General features: G+C 37.8%; 1 protein-coding gene across 1 annotated transcript in view; it reads right to left on the reverse strand.

Annotated features, from left to right (window-relative positions):
* The window catches only part of LOC128636036 (cytochrome P450 2G1-like), a 228,392-nt gene that overhangs the window by 56,952 nt on the left and 146,144 nt on the right, over positions 1 to 25,296 (reverse strand). The window contains exons 5-6 of the mRNA XM_053689110.1: positions 1,335 to 1,511; positions 544 to 685 (exon numbers count right to left, since the gene is read on the reverse strand). Coding sequence (XP_053545085.1) covers positions 544 to 685; positions 1,335 to 1,511 — 319 coding nt within the window. The remainder of the gene's footprint in view (positions 1 to 543; positions 686 to 1,334; positions 1,512 to 25,296) is intronic.

Here is a 25,296-nt window from a genome sequence, read left to right on the forward strand (position 1 = left end):
TTAATTATACTGTAATTATGTAAATATAGCAGGTGTAACAGATCTAATTTATATTTAGAAGATCCAGTAAGGTATAAACCAATTTCACTAGAGTCCCTTGATAACCAGAGATTTTCATCTTCCATTTTTTTTCTTTGTTTCAAATGATTGTATAATTTATTTATATTGCAACATAATTGAGCGCACAGAATGAGCTGATTATGCCTGTTATAGTTTAATAAGTATCCGTTTTTTTCGTTCTTGCAGACCTCCCAACTGTCCTGATATGTACGGGACAGTCCCGGATTTTAAGCTCTGTCCTGCTTTCCTGCCAAGGCACTAATATGCCCCAACTTGCAGTATTCCCCTTAGCCCCACCCACAGGCTTCTTGGTCAATATTATGGACAACCAAGACACACCCACAGCCTACTCATACATGCCCCAAATCCTGGCCACTATCCAGCCCTGCCCACCTTTACATAGTGGCCCCATTCATGAAACAGTTCTGGATATCCAGCTGCAAATTTTGAGAGGGATGTATGATCTTGATAACTTTGACCTACCTTGTATCTCTGGATATGTAACTAGGATTAACATTGCGTGTCTCAGTGTTGCAGCCACAGTATCCAGTGAACCAAGAAATAGGCTGTGAACTGATAGCAAGAGATTTCTCATGGTGAATTGAGAGTTAGGATTCTGTTTTTCCTGTAAAAGACAAAAAGAATATCCAATTGTTATACTAATAATAATATAAAATAATTTACATTTATTATAGGATTTTGAATTCTCCTAGAATCTTAAATATCACCTATTAGTTTAGAAGTTAATAAAGATTTTCTCTATAATATTTGAAAATACTTAAATTGCCCTTTTAAACTTTATTGAATGCAAAAATTGTCTATAAAATATATTTCTTCCCAAATCTTCTCCATACCCATAATATCATTCTACATTATTCCCCTATATAGCTCCCTATGTACTATCTATTGGCTATTTTATTTACTGCTTTTCATTAGCCTGTACAACTCTTCTTGTTTCTCACTCCTAACATTAATTTCAACTATTGATCTATATAACTGTTCACTAAAATTCTTCATATTCCTCAATTTTCCCATTGTTACTACTCCTCCAACTGCTCTATTTAATCTCTCCATATGACTAATACTATTCCAAATAAGCTTTCTCTACAACTTCTCAATATAACTGTTCCTTGCATCTCCTGATTTGTGTGAGAAATCCCTTCCATATAGTTCCCCCTATTGGTTGATATAACTTCTCAAAAAATGTACCCCTATTTCTCCATGTAGACCCCGAAAATATATTACTAGGGAGGAGCATCTAGAATTTCACAAACCTGTTCCATCTTGATAAGAAAACAATCAATAAAATCTCTAGGGGCATCAGGATCTAGTGATTTCTGGTTGATTGACACTCTGTCCCGTACATAGTCAAGCAGTTCTTCTGATATGTCAAAGATCTTTTGATGTGGTCCTGGAATGTATTTCATTAGTCCAGGAATCATATCCTCCAACTGTAACACAGAGTTTATTTTGCATTCAAATATGAACAAGCAGTAGACAAATAATATTCCCTTCAATGTATGCAAGGTATATCAAGTTAAATAGTACAGTTTGTTTAAAGATGATGGAAATTGAATAAAATTGCAGCTACAGTTTGCAGTGTGCTTCTCAAGAGTATCACTTAAAAATGAAACCAAAATATTTATATAGCTAACTTATTAATAGTATGCAGTGCACTGAGCAATCCTATATAATAAATGGCCAAGTATGTTTGTCAGATGCAGTCATGCGCAGTAGAGACTGCACGTGACAAACATACCTGGCCATTTGAATCCTGACACTCAGCACTCAGCACAGAGTAAGGCTGAAGCAGAGTGTCAGGGGGCGTGGCCGGGTGCGGCGAGGGGCATGGCCGGCGGGTGTCACCGCGATGGGCGTGGCCGGGCGGAGTGCCGCGATGGGCGTGGCCGGGCGGGTATCACCGCGATGGGCGTGGCCGGGCGGGTGTCGCCGCGAGGGGGCGTGGCCGGGCGGGTGTCGCCGCGAGGGGGCGTGGCCGGGCGGGTGTCACCGTGAGGGGGCGTGGTCGGGCGTGGTGCCGCGATGTGGGCGTGGCAAGAGAGGGAGCAAGAGAGGGGGGAGAAGGCCCAAAGAAGGGGGGAGAGAGCCAAATAGAGGGGGGAGAGCCAAAGAGGGGGGAGAGAACAATAGAGGGGGGAGAGAGAGCCAAACAGGGGGCAGAGAGAGCCAATGAGGGGGCAGAGAGAGACAAAGAGGGGAGAGAGAGACAAAGAGGGGGGGAGAGAACAAAAGAGGGGGCAGAGAGAGCAAAAGAAAGGGGGGAGAGAGCCAAAGAGGGGGCAGAGAGAGCCAAAGAGGGGGAAGAGAGAGCCAAAGAGGGGGGAGAGAGAGCCAAAGATGGGGAGAGAACAAAAGAGGGGGCAGAGAGAGCCAAAGAGGGGAGAGAGAAAGCAAAAGAGGGTAGAGTGCAAAGGAGAGGGGGGGAGAGAAAGCAAAAGAGAGGGGGAGAGAGAGCAATAGAGAGGGGGTGAGAGCAAGGGGTGGGACCGCTGTACTGCACAAATTGGCCCGTGTACACGGGCTTTAGTACTAGTAACATTATATTCAAATAATATTTTTTCAGCTTTTAGTTCAGTCAGTGAGCTTGATTTATCACGTGTTGAGCGGATTTCCTTTAATTTGTTACCAATGGTCTATTTTACCAGCTGGAGTGTAACAGATCCTTTACCTTTATATTGTTACATTAAATAGCTAATTTTGCCAGTTAGATCCCCAATAGTTCTGAAAATATGACTGGGAAACCTTTTGTCTATAACAGAGCTCACTGTGTTGCATAGCTTTTGCCCCACAAATTTGTTACCTGAATTATATCTTGGTACTAGCACATGAAAAATTCAATGTCCATAATTTGAGACGGATAACTCTGGTATTAACCTATCTGAACCTTCAGACTCTTTCACTCCCTTCAGTGGCTCTGTGAATAGAAGTACTAGGTCTCATAATTACAGTTTTTAGATACAATTTAATTTGCTCAAATTCACATGAGACCTCTTCAACTTTATATGCTGTGTTAATGATGTCAATGAATCATCAGTTTATTATTCAGGAGGCTTCCTACTTGTCCTACCTGATCTGATCTATAATTAACACAGATACAAATTTTCAGGTTGGAGAGCTGTTTGGGGGTCTCTGACAGCATAGGGGTTGGGATCCTCAAAGGCGTGGTTGACAATCAATATTATAGAACTCCTTCAAACATGGCCTCTGTTAATAAGGGAGTATTAACTATATTTCCAGACAGACAATGTCACAATAGTAACTTCTGTCAACCATCAGTGGGAACTCACAGTTCCCTATCCTTGATGGAGGTGTCTCGGATTCTTTCTTGGGCAGAAGTCAATTCTTGCCTAAATCTTCTGATTCACATCTCAAGAGTGAACAATGGGAGTTAGACTTTCTCAGTCATTAGTCTCTACATCCAGGGGAGTGGTCTCTTCATTAGGATGTGTTCAATCTGATTTTGGATTTTTAGGGCCTACCAGAAAATCTGAGGGCCTCTCGTTTGAACATCAAACTTCCCAGGTACTTTGCAAAGTCCAGGGATCTTAAAGTAGAGGTAGTGGATGCTCTAGAAGTTCCTTGGTCATTTCAAACTGCTTTTCTGTTTTCTCTTCTGGTTCCTTTTTCCAGAGTGATTTTCAAGATAAGATAAGAAAAGGTATTTCTAATCTTGATTGTCCCATCGTGGCATTACAGGATTTATCATGAGACTCTTGTTTAAATGTCCAGTTATCTACCTTGACCTCTTCCTCTGCGGTCAGACCTTTTGTCTCAAGGTCCTTTCTTTCCATCCCGATCTTTAGTCTCTAAAACTTCATGGCATGGAAATTGAACACATAGTTCTGGGACATAGAGGCTTTTCAAATAACTTGTCTCTAAAATTAAACACAAAGTTTGGAAAACTAACATTGATGTATTATTATTATTATTCTTTATTTATAAAGCGCCAACAGATTCCGCAGCGCTGCCCATGGGTAATGGAGAAACAATACGATAAGACAAAATTTTACAGACAAATACAGGGGGGATTGAGGGCCCTATTCCCGTGGGAACTTAGAATGTATAGATCATAATTTTCCTGACATTCTTTTAGAATCCCTCGGATTCTTCAGTCTTTACAGGATGGTTTAGATAAGGATTTATTTGCCAATTACCTGACAGATCAGATATATGCTCTTTCTTTTTACTTCATTGAAGATTGCTTGTCTTCCTGATATTACTTGTTTTGTTTAGGTCCTGGACCGAATTAAACCGGTTATTAAGCCTTTTTCTCCTTCTAGCAGTTTTAACCTAGTGTTAAAGGGTTTTGCAGGCTCTTCATTTTGAGCCTATACACATATTAGACATTAGATCACTTTCTTGGAATGTCTTGTCTCTCTTAACATCCTCTTCTACTTTTAGAATTTTTGTATTGTCTGGTCTCTCTTGTGAGTCTCCTTACCTAATATTCCACCAGAATAAGGCAGTTTTGCAGACTACATTTAATGTTGTGTCTAAAGTTGTTTCCTCACAGAATAATAGTAGGGAGATTGTTAATCCCTCTTTGTGTCCTGAGCCTAAGGATGCTTCTGAAATATCATTGCATTTTTTGGATATTATGTTAATGCCACTAAGGATTTCAGACAAACTTCTAGTCTGTTTGTTCTTTTTTTATGGCCCTAGGAAAGGCTAAAATACCTCTGTTACTTCTTTAGCCTCTTGATTGAAACTTTTTATTCACAAGACTGATTTGGAGGAGGGTCAGCCTCCGCCACAGCAGATTATGTATGGCTAATTTTACTAGGTCAGTTGCAACTTTTTGGGTTTTCAAAAATGAGGCATCAGTTGATAAAATTTGCAAGGCAGCCACTTGGTTTTCTGTGCATAACTTTACTAAATTTTACCATTTTGATATTTTTGCTTGCTCTGAATCAGCCTGTTGTAGAAAGGTCCTTCAGGCAGTTGTCTCAGTTTATAAATTATGCATGTTTCTTGGAGTTCATTATAAGAGATTTTCTTCTTTTAGGTTGTGGATTTAAAAAGCATTTTTTCAATCCCTCCCTGTGTGGTTACTCATGGACTTCCACAGCTGGGGTATTATTTCCCATATGTAATGGATCGTGGACTCTCACCACCTTTATGAAAGAAAACAATTTTAACTTACATGATAAATTTGTTTCTTTCATGGTGGTGAGAGTCCACAAGCCCCGCCCTTTTCTTGTGGTTTATTTGTTCTTAGCACATCTTTTTTCCATGCTCCTTTTTGGTTCTTATTCCTTTTTGACCTCACTACTTGGCTATATGTTAGACTAAGGTATGTGTGAGGGGTTTTATAGGGCTCTTGGGATTTGGGAAACTCTACCTCCTCCTAGTGGTAGGAATGTAATTTCCATATGTAATGGATTGTGGACTCATGCCACCATGAAATAAATGAATTTATCAGGTAAGTATAAATTATATTTTTATCACCTTACAGTGAGTATTACAAATATGCAACTGATTGAATTTAATAAATTCAACGTGTTTCATGCATGCTCAGTTGTGGTTCATCAGAGATTTAAGATAGTAATCCCTTACCAAGTGAAGCATTCACTTCAAGAGCTGAATCTATTGCTGGTTAACTATCTGTTTCACACTTGTATCTGAAGCTGGTGTGGGATGCATATTTGAACAAAAGAATAGAACACATTTTTTCACCAGTTTATTTATATAGTTAGGGTCCAATTATCTAAAATATGATTCAGACAAAGTATGAGTCCAGCACCTTCCTGTGTGAGTGCACACTGTTCCCAGGATGCTGCAAAGTCCTCACATATAGAATATGATACACAGCAGCACTTCTTAGGTTAAAAGGACCTTTATTTCAATACATGGTCACCAGTAGACAAACATAGCAACCTTTCAGATATTTAAACCTTAATCATGCCTAATAAGTAACAGGAAATGATAACATTTATACACCTGCAATGAAAGTAACAACCCATCATGTGTACATAATTTCCTTGATGCCTCTAGTGTATAGGTGAGATATTACAAATATCATATATATAAAATTAAAAATTAAAAACTAACACATCATGATTAACAAATAATTCATTGTACTTCATTATTATACAAACCCTAAAACTAATACACTCACAAACTAAGTTTAATAACTGATCCTATGCATATATTGGACAAAACAGAGATACATTACAGCATCACAATAATACAGAAATGTCTAGTTCTTTATTGATCCCCAAAGGTTGCATACTATTTAAGGTGTGAATCCAAAAGGCCTCATTTCATTTTAGAAGGATGTCCCTATTGCCCCCCCCCCCCCCTCCATAGATGTGATACACTATCTATAACCTGAAATCTCAATTGGTAAATGTTATGCCCCTATTTCAAAAAGTGAGAAGAGACAGGGGCTTCCTTATTTCTACACCTTATAATACTTTTATGTTCATTAATTCTGTCCCTGATCTTACAAGTGTTCTCCCCAATATAGATGACCCAACATGGGCATTTAATAAGGTATATTGCACAAGTAGTGTTGCAAGTGTGAAAGCCCATAATCTCAAATTTCCTGCCTGTTAATAGATGTGTAAAAGTTGGACCCTTAATCATGGAGTTACAATTGCCACAGTTGAGACAGGGAAAGTTCCCATTATTCTTACATGTCAGGTAGCTCTGTTTTCCTTTTATACTACCTAAGTCGGTATGCACCAACTCATCCCTTAAATTTCTCCTTCTCCTAAAGGCTGGTCTAGGAGGGGTTGTGAACTCTTCTATTTCTGGATGACATGACCTTAGGATAGTACAATAGATATAGTAGGAGACTGCACCCGGTTATTGCATACACGCTACACTATAAAAGATCCCCTAACTGGATCTTAGGTGAAAGATACTGATTGCTGAAATATAGGAGCGCCGAAACAGCTAGTGTAGGCTAACAGGAAAAGCAATTGGCAATTTGTTAAAAAAGCAGAGTGATAAAGGTGTCTTAGGATGTATTGTACTAATAGAACTTAAAAGCCCAATTAAAACATAATTGACATTTATTACTATAAGTAAAGTATCTGATTGTAAACAGATACATATAAAACACCAAGATCAGAATAAACTGATATGTCAAAAATTCAAGATCAGAATGAGCTGAGGTAAAATACAATGAATCAGTGATATATATACATAAATACAAATGCAAAATAAAAAATACAATTACAAAATAAATAATCCCACTAGGGATATAATGAAAAATAATAAAGAACAGATTAATTATAATATTAAGTCCTCCAATTAGGAGATACTTAAGAGAAGATAACCATTGGCGTGGCACCTAAGTAATAAACATGTACACATGAAAAAAATATATAAAAAATATAAAAAACAATCATGAAAAAAATTAATGAAATTGGTATACAATAATGTATATCCTAGAAAGTTATATATAGTGTCCAAAAATGAAGAGTGGGCAGAGATGAGGTAAGTTCCCTTGTGCCTTTATCCTGAAAATCCCACTCCTGTCCTGATGGTGATTATCCAATGTAACAGAAGAGATGTTAATAGACGAAGGTGACCAAAAAAAGGAAAGGAAAAAAACCTCATGTGCAAAACGCCGTTTAAAAGTGAAGTATATCAAAATAACACTCACCAAATAAACGATCCTGGGAGAAATACAAGCCTCACAAATCCTGGTGTGGATGGTCTTGCCAACGTGTTTCGGGCCTTAAAGAGGGCCTTTTTCAAGACATAGGGAGGCTAAACAAACAATGAGCTTATAAGTGATATCTTAACCAATCATATTGTGGCAATATTACCGCCAAAAAAAGGAGGAGGGCAGCCATTAGTATTGGCGCCATTGATTCAAGCTACTCTCGTGGCGAAATGACATCACTTCCGGTTTCTGTTACTTCCGGTTTTGCCGTCACTTCAGGTTCGCCGTTATTATCTTACTTCCTGTCTGCGTATATCGGAGTCCATTTTAGATAATGGCAAATGCTAACTACTGACAATAGTTGCTTTATTGATAAACATATTTATATTGCAATATGCAATGTAAATAGGTAGTTAACCAAAAATATATCTGAGGATTACTTAAATTAAGTTTGAGCTCTATAGGGCAAATAAATAATAATAAACTTAATAATAAGCTGTGATAATTGAATAGTGAATACTAAATCATAAAAAATAAATAATATAATAAATGATAAATAATAATAATAAATAATAATGTTTGGATTTTAGGCTTGTATTCCCCCAAAAGACCGGATTTACAACCGTTGGGCTAGTATAAATAACAATCATTGTCTATGATTGTAAATGATTATTAAAATGATTATTAAAACAGGATATATGTGCAAATATGTAATTGCTTAAACAAAATCGAACTGTACAAAAGATCAGTACTGTTATAAATGACATTGTAACCAATCTAACAGATGTGCTTAGCGCTCTAACGCATATGTGAATAACGTTATAATAAAAATACAATTAACCAACAAATAAGATAGCATTTTGCTTAAAATGCTCTTTTAAAGTTATCATATAATCAGAAAACTCTATAGTTAATACTAATTATTTAATATTGTTGTTGATTACATGGGAATTACATAAAGAATATACCTCAGTATATACAAAGCGTCCCTCCCAGCAGCTCCAGGCTAAGTCACTAGTCTAGTCGATATGAAAAGTATTAATATGCACTCACCCAGGCAGGAGTCTTCATGTGGTTAGGGCAAAATTGAAGGCAACGGATCGTTCACCAGGAATCTGCGAGAAATCCTCTATTCAGCCTGGGTCCCCGTACCATCCGCCTCTTCTCAACCACTGGGACCTCTGCTCTCTTTGGGGCGAGCGTTGTGCAGACTTCCAAGCCAGGACTGTGTTCTTTTTTGTCCTGGATTGACAGGGGTTACCTTCGTTTAACATTATTTTATGTCTCCTTGAAGAAATCTAAATAAATCTTTGAATTTATACGCTTAGAAGGCTTGCCGGGCATTTTTTCTACTTAAAGAATATACCTGTATATAATATATAAAAAATATAAAATATCATACAAAACACACTCAAAATAACTTTTAACAAAACCCTTTACATATAAGTATACATATGTGATTGGCCTCAAGAGAAACCTAGGACTAAGTGTTTAGAACTCGGCGCTAGTATGAACATACATGCATTCCCTATTCTTAAACTCATCCTAGTGTGGCCAATGGTTCTTAGGGGTTATGGGGAAGAATCAACAGTAGGAAAAGTCCCAACCACAAGTAGGAAATCTATAGATAAGGGAGAGAGATCAAAAGAGGTGGTCCGCTTCAAAACTGGCATTCAAACCTTTGGGATAGATACAATCCAAATGGAATATCCATTTCTATTCTGTCTTAAGCATTTTCAGTTCCATATCTCCCCCTCTCCAATCTTTGGGTACTTTGCTAATGCCCATATATTTGAAGCTGATATCACTACCTCCATGCACATCTCTAAAGTGTTTGTAAATAGGTAAATCTGCTTTCTTCCATTTAATTTGTAACAAGTGTTCTTTGATTTTATCTCTGAGTTTGCGTGTGGTCTGCCCGACATATTGCAGTCCACATCCGCACTTAATAAGATATATAACATATTTGTCTGTACAGTGGATGGTGTTTTTGACCCTGAATATTTCATTTGTGATCTTAGACTTGAACGTTCCAGTCTTTTTTCCATGTTCACAGGCTTTGCAAAATGGCATTGGAAGAAACCTTCAAGTTTAGTACCGGTATAAACCAGACTTCTTAAATTGGTCTTTTTTCTAGGAATACTAGGAGCCAGAATAAACTGCGATCTCTCTACCAAGTGTTCACCTATGGTGTAATTCTCTTTGAGTAGGTGCCAATGTCTATTTATAATGTTTTCAATAGTACTCCTTTTTTCGTTGTACTGTGTGATAAATGATATTCTTAACTCTTTCTCATTGGTGGTTGCTAATTTGGGTTTATAGCTTAACAGGGAGTCTCTTTCCATGACACCTACGTCGATAATTGTATTATCTATAGAAGTTACATTGTAGCCTCTCTCTAAGAATCTTTCTTTCAATACCAGGGATTGTTCTAGCCATACCTTTTCGCTAGATCAATTCTTCTCAACCCACATAAGTTGTCCTTTGGGGATATTGGTGATCCATTTATTATGATGACAACTTGTCTGATGTATGTAGTTGTTACAGTCGACCTCTTTAAAGTAGGTCGACGTCTCAATTTTCCCATTTGTTATGCGTTTATCAAGGTCCAAGAAGTTAATATGCTCTTTACTTAGTTGATGGGTGAACTTAAGATTCACCTTGTTTGGATTCATTACCTCTAAAGTGTGTGTCAGATCTTCTAGACTCCCCTACCAAACCATGAGTATGTCATCTATGTATCTTTTATATAGGACCAGGTCCGCGCTTGCTGGGCATGAGTCCCAAAATATGGACTCCCATTTGCCCATATATAAGTTTGCATAGCTGGGCGCGAACCTGATCCCCATAGCTGTTCCACATATTTGCCGGTAGAATTTTCCTTCACAGTTAAAGTAGTTATGATTTAATATATATTCTATGCCATCAAGGATAAATGTCCTTTGAGCCTGGGGAATAGCTAAATCTGTATTTAGATAGTATTCCACTGACTCAAGACCAACTTTATGGGGAATACAAGTATACAGAGATGTTACATCACAGGTTACCAATGTGTAACTATCATCCCATTCAACGTTTATCAAGATGTTCAAGACCTCAGTAGAGTCTCTTAAAAAGGAAGGTAATTCCTTTACAAATTTCTGCAGATTTTTATCAATATATTCAGATAAATTACTAGAAAGAGAATTAATGCCAGAAATTATTGGTCTACCGGGTGGGTTAATCAGTGTCTTGTGAATCTTTGGCAGATAATAAAAAACTGGTATCTTAGGATGTTTATTCGATAAATAGTTGTACTCTTTGTTATTAATAATACCCATATTGTTAGCTTCTGTGAGCATGACATCAAGAGTTCTTTTGTAAGAATCATTTGGATTAGAATGCAGAATCTCATAGGTCTCTATGTCACCTAGGATTTTATTAGACTCTCTTGAATAGTGTGCCTTATTTTGGACTGCTATCCCACCACCTTTATCAGCTGGCTTGATTACAATATCTCTATTGTGTTCTAATTTTCTTATAGTGTCTAGTTCTGTTTTAGTGAGATTTTTCTTGTGGTGGTTCTGTAGTTTCAGTTTTTTAATGTCACTACAAACCATGGTCTCAAAGGATTCAATAGCGGGACCCTTATAACTGGTTGGAAAGAAACAGGATTTGGGTCTAAGATCAGTATGTATGTAATTGTCTTCATTTGGGAAAGAGCTGACATTGGTGCCTATCTTCTCCAATGGAGATTTCATAAAAATACCTCTTTAAAGTGAGCTTCCTCACAAATTCTTTTGTATTGAGATAAGTCTGGAATTTATCCAGCCCTCGTGAGGGTACATAAGTGTGACCCAATCCTAATTTCCTTTTATCTTCAGATAACAGAATGGTATTACTTAGACATACATACATAATCAACATTTATTACTATATGCAAGTAAAATATCTGAATGTAAACAGATAAACTCAGAGATAGAATCAGAGAACACTTGTTACAAATTAAATGGAAGAAAGCAGATTTACCTATTTACAAACACTTTAGAGACGTGCATGGAGGTAATGATATCAGCTTCAAATATATGGGTATTAGCAAAGTATCCAAAGATTGGAGAGGGGGAGATATGGAACTAAAAATGCTTAGGACAGAATCGAAACGTAGATTCATTTTGCCGCAAGAGTAGCTTGAATCAATGGCGCTAATGCTAACGGCTGCCCTCCTCCTTTTTTTTGGGCGGTAATATTTCCACAATACGATTGGTTAAGATACCACTTATAAGCTCATTGTTTGTTTAGCCTCCCTATGTCTTGAAAAAGGCCCTCTTTAAGAGCCAAAATGCGTTGACCAGACCATACACACCAGGATTTGTGAGGCTTGTATTTCTCCCAGGATCGTTTATTTGGTGAGTGTTATTTCGATATACTTCACTTTTAAACAGCGTTTTGCACATGTCGTTTTTTCCTTTCCTTTTTTAGGTCACCTTAATCTATTAACATCTCTTCTGTTACATTGGATAATCACCATTAGGACAGGAGTGGGATTTTCAGGATAAAGGCACAACGGAACCTACCTCATCTCTGCCCACTCTTCATTTTTGGACACTATATATAACTTTCTACGATATATATTATTGTATACCAATTTCATTTATTTTTTTATTTTTGTTTTTTTATATATATTTTTTTATGTGTACCCGTTTATTACTTAGATGCCACACCAATGGTTATCTTATCTTAAAGGGCCATAATACCCAAATGTTTAAACACTTGAAAGTGATGCAGTATAGCTGTAAAAAGCTGACTAGAAAATATCACCTGAACAACTCTATGTAAAAAAGAAAGATATTTTACCTCAAAAGTTCCTCAGTAGCCACATCCCATTGTAAAGGATTTCTAAGCAGCATATTAGTATGTCTGTCCTGGGACAGCTTAGGGGATGAGCCTCGTGAACTCTCATAATATTTCACCAATCAGGTAAAGGAAGCTTACTATGAAATCTCATGAGAGTTAAGTCAAATCTCATGAGATCACAGTAAGAGTTCATGACCTCAGCACTGCTGATGCTGATTGGCTGCAGTTAATTTCTTAATTTTTTTTTTTTTTTTACCTGCAACTGGGAGCAGCTGAGTATAACTTTTTACACAGAACTTACTCTGCTGATCTGAGGAGATTGTGAGGTAAAATATCTTCCTTTTTTACATAGAGATGCTCAGATGATATTTTCCTGTCAGCTTTTTACAGTTATACTGCATCAGTTTCAAGTGATTTAGCATATGAGTATTATGTCCCTTTAAGTATCCCCTAATTGGAGGACATAATATAATAATTAATCCTAGTGGGATTATTGTGTAATTGTATTTTTTATTTTGCATTTGTATTTATATATATATATATATATATATATATATATATATATATAATATATATATATATATATATATATATATATATATATATATATATATCACTCATTCATTGTATATTACCTCAGCTCATTCTGATCTTGGATTTTTGACATATCAGTTTTTCTGATCTTGGTGTTTTATATATATATATATCTGATTACATTCAGAAATTTTACTTACTTATAGTAATAAATGTTGATTATGTTTTAATTGGGCTTTTAAGTCCTATTAGTACAATACATTCTTAGACACCTTTATTACTCTGCTTTTTTAACAAATTGCCCATGCTTTTCCTGTTAGCATGCACTAGCCGTTTTGGCGCTCCTATATTTTGGCAATCACGACCTTAGGATAAACCAATGTTTATTTACAATACCTATTATATCTTTAAGGTATTCATTATGATCCATAACCATTTTTAACCTCTTCTCCTTCATTTTCCCTCTTCTCTGGAAGTCCTTTCCCATTTTAGACTGTTTCAATACTTGTATAAGTTCATTATTCAAAAGATCAGCTGGATAACTTCTTGATAGGAAGTTACTTGTCATCTCTCTCATTCTTATTTCCAAATTCTCTTTTTCAGATACTATCCTATTTACCCTTATATAGTGACTTCTAGGGAGGGATCGTACTGTATTTCTTGGATGGAAGCTTTTATAGTGTAATATACTATTTTTATCCATGGGCTTAATGTACAGATTTGTACAGAGCCTTCCATCTTTAAGATAAACAGTAGTTTAATCAAATTCGTACAGCTGTTTAAATCTTGCACAAATTCTTCATGGGTTCCAATGTCGCCACACCACACACCAAACACATCATCTATATAACACCACCGTGTCGACACATATTTGATAAACAGTTCGTTCTCGTAAACAAATTTTTCCTCATAGATGTTCATGTATATGTTCGCGTATGTGGGGGCGACATTGGAACCCATGGCTGGGCCTTGTCTCTGAAAAAAGAAAGTGTCTTGAAACATGAAGTAGTTGAAATATAACACCATCCTGAGTAATTGTTCAAAAAAATTAACCTGTTCTTCTGCATACTGTTTACTATTGATGAGTACCTTCCTTACTGCTGCTATACCACTCTCATGTTTGATAGCAGTATAAAGGCTGCTTACATCTAAGGTAAACAGTATGCACCTGCCCCTATATAATTCCAAACCCTGTATAATTTACTCAAGAAATCAGCTGTATCCTTGAGATATGAATTTGACACAAACGGCTGAAGTATCTTATCCAAAAAGAATGCCGCCCCTGAAAAAAAAGGAATCAATCCCTGCCACAATGGGGCATCCTGGGGGATTCTCCAGCCGTTTGTGCACTTTGGGCAGGGTGTAAAAAACAGGAATGCAAGGATTCTCTTTGATAAGAAAACGAGCAGCATCTTCCAGTATAATGTTTTTATCCATTGCTAACCCAACCAATCTCTTTAGCTCTTTCTGAATTTTAAATGTAGAGTCATAGGATAATTTCACATACACTTGCTCCGGTGAGAGTTGATTTTTAATCTCCAATATATAATCAGATTTATTCATGATGGTTATACCACTCTTATCAACACTTTTAATCAAGATTTTTTATTTTGTTTGAGGGATTTAATAGCTTCAAATTCTCCTTTAGTTAAATTAAATTTGCCTGGTGTACTTTTTACTTTCTTATTTAATTTATCAGCATCTCTCTTTACTAACTCTGTAAAGGTGTCAATGCTATGATCTGCTATATTGGAATTGAATTTGCTTTTATTGGTTAATCCCAAAGCTTTTAGACCCACAGATGAGGATATAGCAACATTCTCATGTCTTACTGTGTCATCTTTATTTGCAAAAAACAATTTTAGCTTTATCAACCTAAAAAACTTATACAAGTCCTGTTGCAATCTAAACATATCAAGGTTTTGTACTGGGCTGCATGAGAGTCCCTTGTTCAGTAATGTGTTCTCATTTGTAGTTAAAGTATAGTCCAAGATATATATAACTAGCTCAGTGGTGACAATAGATGTTAAAGTCTCATCGTTACTACCCCGGCTCAAATCAGGAGTCATACCTGCACCTAGCATTTCCCTCTTCTCTGTGATCTCCTTGTCGCACCCTGATAATGCTGTGCCCATCCTCGTGAATGGTGGCCTCCTCTTATGTTTACTGCCACCTCGGCGCCTTCGCCCTCTGACTCCTCCGTTAAAAAAACAGCTGTTGTATTTGAGTCGCCGCCCGCAACTTCTGTGTTTCTGCTGCGGTGAGAACGCCAATTACCACGTAATCTACTGGCTTGGGGCCGGTGTTCACTTCCATGGTCACATGACCATCTATAGACGGCTCCTGATTGGTAATCCTCAGTATCATGCTGAAACTTTTCTCCAATACCTTATCTCCAATACCTTCCGATAATTTTTTTTGGTTTTCTTCACCTCCTAAGCGAGGATTGCGTACTCTTCACCAGTGAGTGTAGTTTGTAGATTTTACTTTATTTTCGCAATCTCCACTCTTTGTCTATCCAGCTCCTTTTGCAAAAAGTCAATGGTAACTATCCTCAAATCATACAAGCACTTATTCAAAATGTTCATAAATAATTTGCAATATTCTTCGTTACTGGAAAGCAATGTTGGTCTAACGTTCATGCGCAATCCTCTTGGGATACATTTAACTTTACAATACTCTGTCAGCATTAAAATATGCAAACCATATGCAACATGTTTCTTAGAGTATCTTTCATATAGCTTACTGTTCACCTCCGTATCCGGTGTTTTCAAAAACTCTCCAGAGCCCAGTACTCAGGTTACAATATTTGCAGTGTCTGCATCCATATATGCAACCATAGGTAACCCTTCATTTTTATGTGTCTCCAATATTTCCTCATAGTGTGCAAGTACTCCACAGCAGCTCAACAAAGTATGATACAGACAAAGTATGAGTCCAGCACCTTCCTGTGTGAGTGCACGCTGTTCCCAGGATGCTGCAAAGTCCTCACATATAGAATATGATACAACGCAGCACTTCTTAGGTTAAAAGAACCTTAATTTCAACACATGGTCACCAGTAGACAAACATAGCAACGTTTCGGATATTTAATCCTTAAAGGGCCAGTAAATCCACAAAATAATGTTATATAATTCTGCACATAGACATTTTAGATGGTTAATCTCTTTCTATTATTTGTGATTAATATTTAAAGGGACACTGAACCCAATTTTATTTTCACGATTCAGATAGAGCATGAAATTTTAAGCAACTTTCTAATTTACTCCTATTATCACATTTTCTTTATTCTCTTGGTATCTTTATTTGAAATGCAAGAATGTAAGTTTAGATGCCGGCCCATTTTTAGTGAACAACCTGGGTTGTCCTTGCTGATTGGTGGATAAATGTATCCACCAATAAAAAAGTGCTGTCCAGAGTCCTGAACCAAGAAAAAAAGCTTAGATGCCTTCTTTTTCAAATAAAGATAGCAAGAGAACGAAGAAAAATTGATAATAGGAGTAAATTAGAAAGTTGCTTAAAATTGCATGCTCTATCTGAATCACAAAATAAAAAATTTGGGTTCAGTGTCCCTTTAATTATACAACAATATATTGCTACATAGGTAACAAATTATTTATAAACAATCCACATTTTTGTAATGTATATAGTAGCATTATTTTTGTTAAACCCTGCTGCTTCAAATATATTTCCTAATCTTCCTATTGTAATGAAATATATATTTATTACCAACAAAGTAATACCAAAGTATTATGTTATCTAGTGTTACATTATGTGAAGCTGTGCATTACATGAAACAAACACGCTTCATAGATAACAATATAGCACATACTCAATTGTTATAAAAATAAATACGTTTTACATGCAAAGGTGTTAAATCCGTCCTTTGCTTGGATGAGGTTTTTACGCGATCTCGGATGCGCCATGTTGCGTAAGACGTCTCATTCAAAGGTGTAAAATCCGTCCTTTGATTGGATGACTTTTTTTACACGATCTCAGATGCACCATGTTGCATAAGAAGTCTCATGCAAAGGTGTTAAATCCATCTTTTGATTGGATGAGGTTTTAATGCGATCTCAGATGCGCCATGTTGCATAAGATGTCTCATGCAAAGGTGTTAAATCCGTCCTTTGATTGGATGACTTTTTTACGCGATCTCGGATGCACAAAGTTGTGTAAGACGTCTCATGCAAAGGTGTTAAATGGGTCCTTTGATTGGATGAGGTTTTTACGCGTTCTCTGATGCGCCATGTTGCGTAAGACGTCTCATTCAAATGTGTTAAATCCGTCCTTTGATTGGATGACGTTGTCCCGCAATATTTGATTTGCCACGTTTGCGAATGAGAACACAAGTTTGAAACCATGATTTTCTTGGATTATGGATTGTGTCAATCATGTCCATTGTTGAAACATAGATGATAAAGAGCAAATAAATATCTATTGCTGGCTGTCTCGTGGAAGAAACAAATGAAGGCAATGTGTTTTTGATCCTGAATATATTTTGAGGCAAGTGCTAATCCATGAATGTTCAACGATGAATATACTCCATCTTGTTTAATATGTTTGTCAACAATATTTTAAATTTAACAAATAATTATTGTGTTGTGTTTAATTTTCTACATATATAATTCCAAAACATGCACTTTTGGATTTTAATTATTTAATATGCATTGGCCTTTATCATCTCATAAATATATACGTCTACTTATTCTATATGTTATGTCCTGATATTTCTTCTTAATGTAAATTCTCAATATCATGTCATGTATCGATTTCACATTGTTTTTCTCCAAATATAGTACTGTGAGCATATCTTTCAAATGTAACTCTTAAAGGGACATAAAACCCTAAATGTATCTTTCATTAGTTATGTGAAACATACAATTATAACCAGGTTTCCAATTCTCTTCTAATGTCAAAATGTGTTTCAGACTCTTTGTATAATGTTTTGAAGGAGCATCAATAAACTACTGTTTTTTAAGTGAACACATGGGTGAGGCAATGACAATCGGTAGATATATGCAGCCACCAATCAGCAGATCTAAGCTATGTTCTTGACTGTTCCTGAGCAGTCTTAGATAAACTTTTTCAGCAAAGGCTAACAAGATAACATGTCAGAATATGAGTAAACGTGAATGTCGTTTAAAATGTTATGCTCTGTCAAAATCATGTAAGCGAATGTTCTCCTTTCATACACGTTTTAAATGAAATCGATTTAATAAATGAGTGAAACACTATAACGTAGCTTGAAAAAGATACACTTTATTTAACACATCGAGAGAAATATGGCATACAGGCTTATTATCAAACAGTATTGGTCAATATTTTGTATTAGGAGAACAGTTTGGACATCACAACGCAAAAACCAATCAATCTAATCAACAAGGACAGCATGTGATGATGTTGTCTTCACACACTTGTAAAACACACTCTGCAACCAATATGCCTCCATGGACCCGGTCCCATAGAAGCCTATTAAATACAGAGTGTGCTCCACAAGTGTAAGAAGACAACATCATCACATACCTATCCTTTACACATTAAATTACAAAAAATATATACATAATTACTTCCTCCTCCTTCCCTTCTTCCCAACAGATGGAGGCTCTGTGGAGGGCAACTGCCCCCTCCGACGAGTTCTCCTAGGAGATGGTTGTGGAAGGAGGGGAGGAGGAGTACTATGAGTGGTTAAGGGATCACCAGGCTGAGGAGGAGATTGAGGCAGAGGAGAAGATAGAGGCCCAGGAGCAGATGCTCTTTCCCCCATTCTGCTTGGCACCTCCCGGAGGACCTGCAACATATTATTTAGCGTATTCAAGAGATTAGTTTGTCCTTCGAGCAGTTGGTTAATTACTCCTGTCATGAACACCCTGTATTCCGCCTGTTCCCTCCAGGAGGCACGCATCTCTTCGAGGAAGTTCCTCAGGATCTCCAACTCTGGCACTTCTGGGGGGGGGATGTTCTCCTCAGGAGGAGCTGCTGGTGCACGGCAGGCTGCTGGTACAGGGATCTCTTCTGCATTGGGGGCTTCTTCAGGGATGTCTTCCATTTCTCCCTGAGGTGGCGAGTCATCTGCACCACTCTCATGCCTGGGTGAAGGAGGAGCCTGTTGGTGCTGTGCTTCCTCCTCCCCGGCCTCAAACTCTGTATATTTTAACCCCTTAGTGACCAGAGCACTTTTCCATTTTCTGTCCGTTTGGGACCAAGGCTATTTTTACATTTCTGCGGTGTTTGTGTTTAGCTGAAATTTTCCTCTTACTCATTTACTGTACCCACACATATTATATACCGTTTTTCTCGCCATTAAATGGACTTTCTAAAAATACCATTATTTTCATCATATCTTATCATTTACTATAAAAAAAAATTATAAAATATGAGGAAAAATGGAAAAAAACACACTTTTTCTAACTTTGAACCCCAAAATCTGTTACATATCTACAACCACCAAAAAACACCCATGCTAAATTGTTTCTAAATTTTGTCCTGAGTTTAGAAATACCCAATGTTTACATCTTCTTTGCTTTTTTTGTAACTTATAGGGCCATAAATACAAGTAGCACTTTGCTATTTTCAAACCATTTTTTTTCAAAATTAACGCTAGTTACATTAGAACACTAATATCTTTCAGGAATCCCTGAATATCCATTGACATGTATATATTTTTTTTTAGAAGACATCCCAAATTATTGATCTAGGCCCATTTTGGTATATTTCATGCCACCATTTCACCGCCAAATGCGATCAAATACAAAAAATTGTTCACTTTTTCACAAATTTTTTTCACAAACTTTCAGTTTCTCACTGAAATTATTTACATACTGCTTGTGCAATTATGGCATAAATGGTTGTAAATTCTTCTCTGGGATCCCCTTTGTTCAGAAATAGCAGACATATATGGCTTTGGCATTGCTTTTTGGTAATTAGAAGGCCGCTAAATGCCACTGCGCACCACACGTGTATTATGCCCAGCAGTGAAGGGGTTAATTAGGGAGCATGTAAGGAGCTTTTTGGGGTAATTTTAGCTTTAGTGTAGTGTAGTAGACAACCCCAAGTATTGATCTAGGGCCCATTTTGGTATATTTCATGCCACCATTTCACCGCCAAATGCGATCAAATTAAAAAAAACGTAAAATTTTTCACAATTTTAGGTTTCTCACTGAAATAATTTACAAACAGCTTGTGCAATTATGGCACAAATGGTTGTAAATGCTTCTCTGGGATCCCCTTTGTTCAGAAATAGCAGACATATATGACTTTGGAGTTGCTTTTTGGTAATTAGAATGCTGCTAAATGGCGCTGCGCATCACACGTGTATTATGGCTAGCAGTGAAGGGGTTAATTAGGTAGCTTGTAGGGAGCTTGCAGGGTTAATTTTAGCTTTAGTGTAAAGATCAGCCTCCCACCTGAAACATCAGACCCCCTGATCCCTCCCAAACATCTCTCTTCCCTCCCCTACCCCACAAATGTCCCCGCCATCTTAAGTACTGGCAGAAACTCTGCCAGTACTAAAATAAAAGGTATATTTGGGCTTTTTGTGCATTTTTTGTTAGCATATTTACATATGCTTCTGTGTAGGGATCCCCCTTAGCCCCCAACCTCACTGATCCCCCACTAAACAGCTCTCTAACCCTCCCCCTCTGACTTAATGTGCGCCATCTTGGGGTACTGGCAGCTGTCTGCCAGTACCCAGTTTAGTGAAAAAAAAATGCTTTTTTTTTAATAAAATATGTCCCTTTTCTGTAGTGTAGCTTTCCCCCCCCCCAAGACCAACCCCCCACCCCTTCCAGATCCCTTAGATGTTTTTAAAAAACAGTTTATTTATTTTTTTTTTACTTTTCCTTTTCTACTTTCTGTAGTGTAGCGGTTCCCACCCGCTCCCGCCCCGTGCACGCGCCCGCCCCGCCACCTCCCCGTGCACGCGCGCGGCGCCCGTGCGCGCCCCCGACGATCACGATCCCGATCCCGCCCCCCGTGACGTCACGCGCAACACCGATGGCCGCCCACTCCCGCCTCTCCAATTCGGCTCCCACCCACCAACGATACCGGCCATCGATGTCCGATGCAGAGAGGGCCACAGAGTGGCTCTCTCTGCATCGGATGGCCATGTATGGTTATTGCAGGATGCCTCCATATCGAGGCATCACTGCAATAACCGGAAAGCAGCTGGAAGCGAGCAGGATCGCTTCCAGCTGCTTTCCACACCGAGGACGTGCAGGGTACGTCCTCAGGCGTTAACTGCCTTTTTTTTGAGGACGTACCCTGCACGTCCTCGGTCATTAAGGGGTTAAAAGGAAAGAAATTGAGATATTAGCATATTTCCGAATAAAGATGTAAATGTTAATGCGGCTGGCTTCGTAATTCAATTGTAAGCCAAAGCAATCAATACGATTTCCGTATTTTCAAACCCGTCTTTCTAATATCTATATGGTCAATCTGAATGTCTTTTTGTGTTTGTCTTAAATATGTCGAAATGCACTCCTAATCTGTAGACTAGCTACTAATGTGATGGCTTTTCTTCAAATGCAACTTTCTCAAGTTAATTATGAATGCATTTACGTAATAATGTTTAAAAATGGTTTATTACGTTAGTCCTATCCGTATTTTGTTTGCGTGTGAATGAGTTATGTTATGTGTTATGAGGTGGATGTAAAGAGATTAGTAAATGAGCTTACCGGCAGATGAGAGGCGTAGGTTCCCGGTATCAACTCCTCCGATACTGACTATGGCCACATTGGAGATGTTGGGATGCAGCATTTCCTCCCAGCGGCAGTACACAAAGGTTTGTTCCGGACTGCCACCAGTCCCTGCAAGGTATTCCCTCTCCCTTGTGAGCTTCTTCTTAAGTTCAGGTCAGCAGTCCCAGTAATGGTGCTGGATAGACTTGACATCCCACTTATAGTCCCCCACTGCATTAATGGCATTCATGATCTCCATCCACAACTTTCTCTTATCCGAAGGGGTGGCTCTCTGTGCCTGCATCCTAGTAGTCCTCTCCATATAAGCTTCTAAAAGGGCCTCCTTCTCCTCCATGGTATATCTATCCTCCCTCTGCCTGGGCTTCCCCTGCGATGTGAGCCTCTGTTCCCCGGACTGTAAAGCGCCCTGTCTACGCTGCACACCACTGGGCCCAGCCACTTGTTCATCTTCCACAATGTGGCTGGGTCCACCCACCCCTTCCTCTCCCCCTTCCTCTCTAGTTCCTCTCCCCCTCCCTCTCTCCTGCCTAAACACCTGCCTAACCTCCTCCATAAGATCATCCCTAAACTCCTGCCTAATGAGCTCTAATAGCTCCGGGCTAATCTGCCCCCTATCCCTACTAAAAGTAAAAGGTGCTCAAAGTGTGACTGGGATGAAAAAAAGAGGGTAAGGAGTATTAAACAGACAAACGTATATGGTAAAAAAGACGAAAATGAGGCTATGTAAACAATAAATTGGTGTAAATTAAACAAAATCTAAGTATGGGATGGATATGGGATGAAAGGGAATGGGGTATGGGATGAAAGGAAATCGGGTATGGAGTGTAGGATGAAAGGGAATGGGGTATGGAGTGTATGTAGTGTTAGTGATAAGTATGTATGTATTAAATGTGTTTGCGTGTAAATGTGTTTATATAAGGAATGTACCAAAAAACAGCACTCACACACTCACCCAAACAAACTCTTGCTCACTAATGCTCTCTATCTCTCTCACTAACTCACTCTCTTTCAAAAACTAACTCTCACACTAACTCTCTCTCTCTAATCTCTCTCTCTCTCTAATATTTATCTCTCTCTTTCTAATTTCTCTCTCTCTAATCTCTCTCTCTCTCTAATCTCTGCAAACCCTCCAACGTCTAGACCTGCACCTAACTCGAAAAAGCAATACAGTCAAAGAAGCCTATGTAAATGTTTAATGATGTACCAGTTTGCAAAGTAAACGATGTCCAGGTGTGGTTTCTTTTTGATTTGTATGTGTGCAATGTGTATTAGTTGTTTTAATTTGCGCATGCATAATGCGATGCTGTCATAGTGATTGTTTTGCCTTACATTCTCCAAAAGTATTATCTCCAAATCTTAATGTTGATTTGTGATGGTGTCGTATTTGTTAAGTGTTGTAAATGTTTTTTCTTTGTAATAATGTTTTGTAATCGTCAATGCAAATGTTTTGTTTGTGTATTAGTGTGCAATTCTGTATTATTTTTTTTGTTCCGTGTTGCAGATTGCAACGTATTTTCCTATTTCTCGTTTAGTGTAAATGTTTTGTAGTATTAGTTGTTTCCGATTATGACTGTTGAATGTGTATGTGCTATGTTGCGTGAGCGATTATTGTTTGTACATTTGATCTGACAGTTTTTCTTGTCCATGTCAGTAATATGACAGAGCAGTGTGTATTTCTCGCGAGATCGAGTGTTAGCACAAAAATCTGTATTGTTCATTTTGCATTGATCTCTATGGGAGAAATCATTATGCGCCCGTGATTACACTTGGTAAATAAACGCAGTACTCATGTTACTGCAACGCGTTACGGGGTTGTTTTTAGACTCTTAATACCTACGTTATGAAAGGTGCGCAATGAAAATAATGTAACGAAATTAGCGAGCAGGCATAACACCACAACTTGTAATCTAGCTGCTAGTTTCAAGCTGCTGATTGGTGGCTGCATATATTGTATATACTGATTGTCACTGACTCCCCCATGTGTTCAGTCAGCAACCAGTAGTGCATTGCTGCTCATTCAACAAAGCATATCAAGAGAACAAAGAAAAAAATATTATAGCAATAAATTAGAAAGTTGCTTAAAACTGCATGCTCTATCTGAATCATGAAAGAAAGAAATTGGGTTTCATATCCCTTTAAGACTAAAGGGGAGGGTGTGAAATGATGATAAACATCCCTGAGGTTGATGGCATTTTTAACTGCAACACCAGAACAATTGCTAATTACTCATTTGCATAGTCAGGAGAACTTTACTAGATTTGTGTGCAGCGGAAAAATTTGTTTTGGTTCGTTTCAGAGCGTTTCAGATTTTCGGATCATTCTGAATTCGGATACATTCGAATGTATTTGTTTCGGATTCAAATAAATTCGGATGTATTCGGTTCGGATTTGATTTGTAAATTCGGAAGTTCGGTATGTGTTAGGTGGGATGTGCTGTTTATTAGACTAGTATTATGTACTGTATATTAGTTGTAACCCATCTGAATCAACATAAGTACTAACCTCACAGGTACCAGCTACACAATATGCACAGATCTAGCAGAGGTATATTACCTAATATACAGTACATAATACTAGTGTAATAAATAGCACATCCCACCTAAGTACCAACCTCACAGGTACCAGCTACACAATATGCACAGAGCTAGCAGAGGTATATTACCTAATATACAGTATATAATACTAGTGTAATAAATAGCACATCCCACCTAAGTACCAACCTCACAGGTACCAGCTACACAATATGCACAGAGCTAGCAGAGGTATATTACCTAATATACAGTACATATTACTAGTGTAATAAATAGCACATCCCACCTAAGTACCAACCTCACAGGTACCAGCTACATAATATGCACAGAGCTAGCAGAGTGATATAACCTTATATACAGCACATAATACTAGTGTAATAAATAGCACATCCCACCTAAGTACCAACCTCACAGGTACCAGCTACATAATGTGCCCTGCACAGAGCTAGCAGAGTGATATAACCTAATATACAGTACATATTACTAGTGTAATACACAGCGCATCCCACCCAAGTACCAACATCACAGGTACCAGCTAATTAATGTGCCCTGCACAGAGCTAGCAGAGTGATATAACCTAATATACAGTACATATTACTAGTGTAATACACAGCGCATCCCACCCAAGTACCAACATCACAGGTACCAGCTAATTAATGTGCCCTGCACAGAGCTAGCAAAGGGATATAACCTAATATACTGTACAATACTAGTGTAATAAATAGCACATCCCACCTAAGTACCAACATTACAGGTACCAGCTACATAATTTGCCCTGCACAGAGCTAGCAGAGTGATATAACCTAATATACAGTACATAATACTAGTGTAATAAATAGCACATCCCACCTAAGTACCAACATCACAGGTACCAGCTACATAATGTGCCCTGCACAGAGCTAGCAAAGTTAAATAACCTAATATACAGTACATAATACTAGTGTAATAAATAGCACATCCCACCTAAGTACCAACCTCACAGGTACCAGCTACATAATGT

This window comes from Bombina bombina, chromosome 7 (genome assembly GCF_027579735.1).
Source record: "Bombina bombina isolate aBomBom1 chromosome 7, aBomBom1.pri, whole genome shotgun sequence".
Lineage (NCBI taxonomy): Eukaryota > Metazoa > Chordata > Amphibia > Anura > Bombinatoridae > Bombina > Bombina bombina.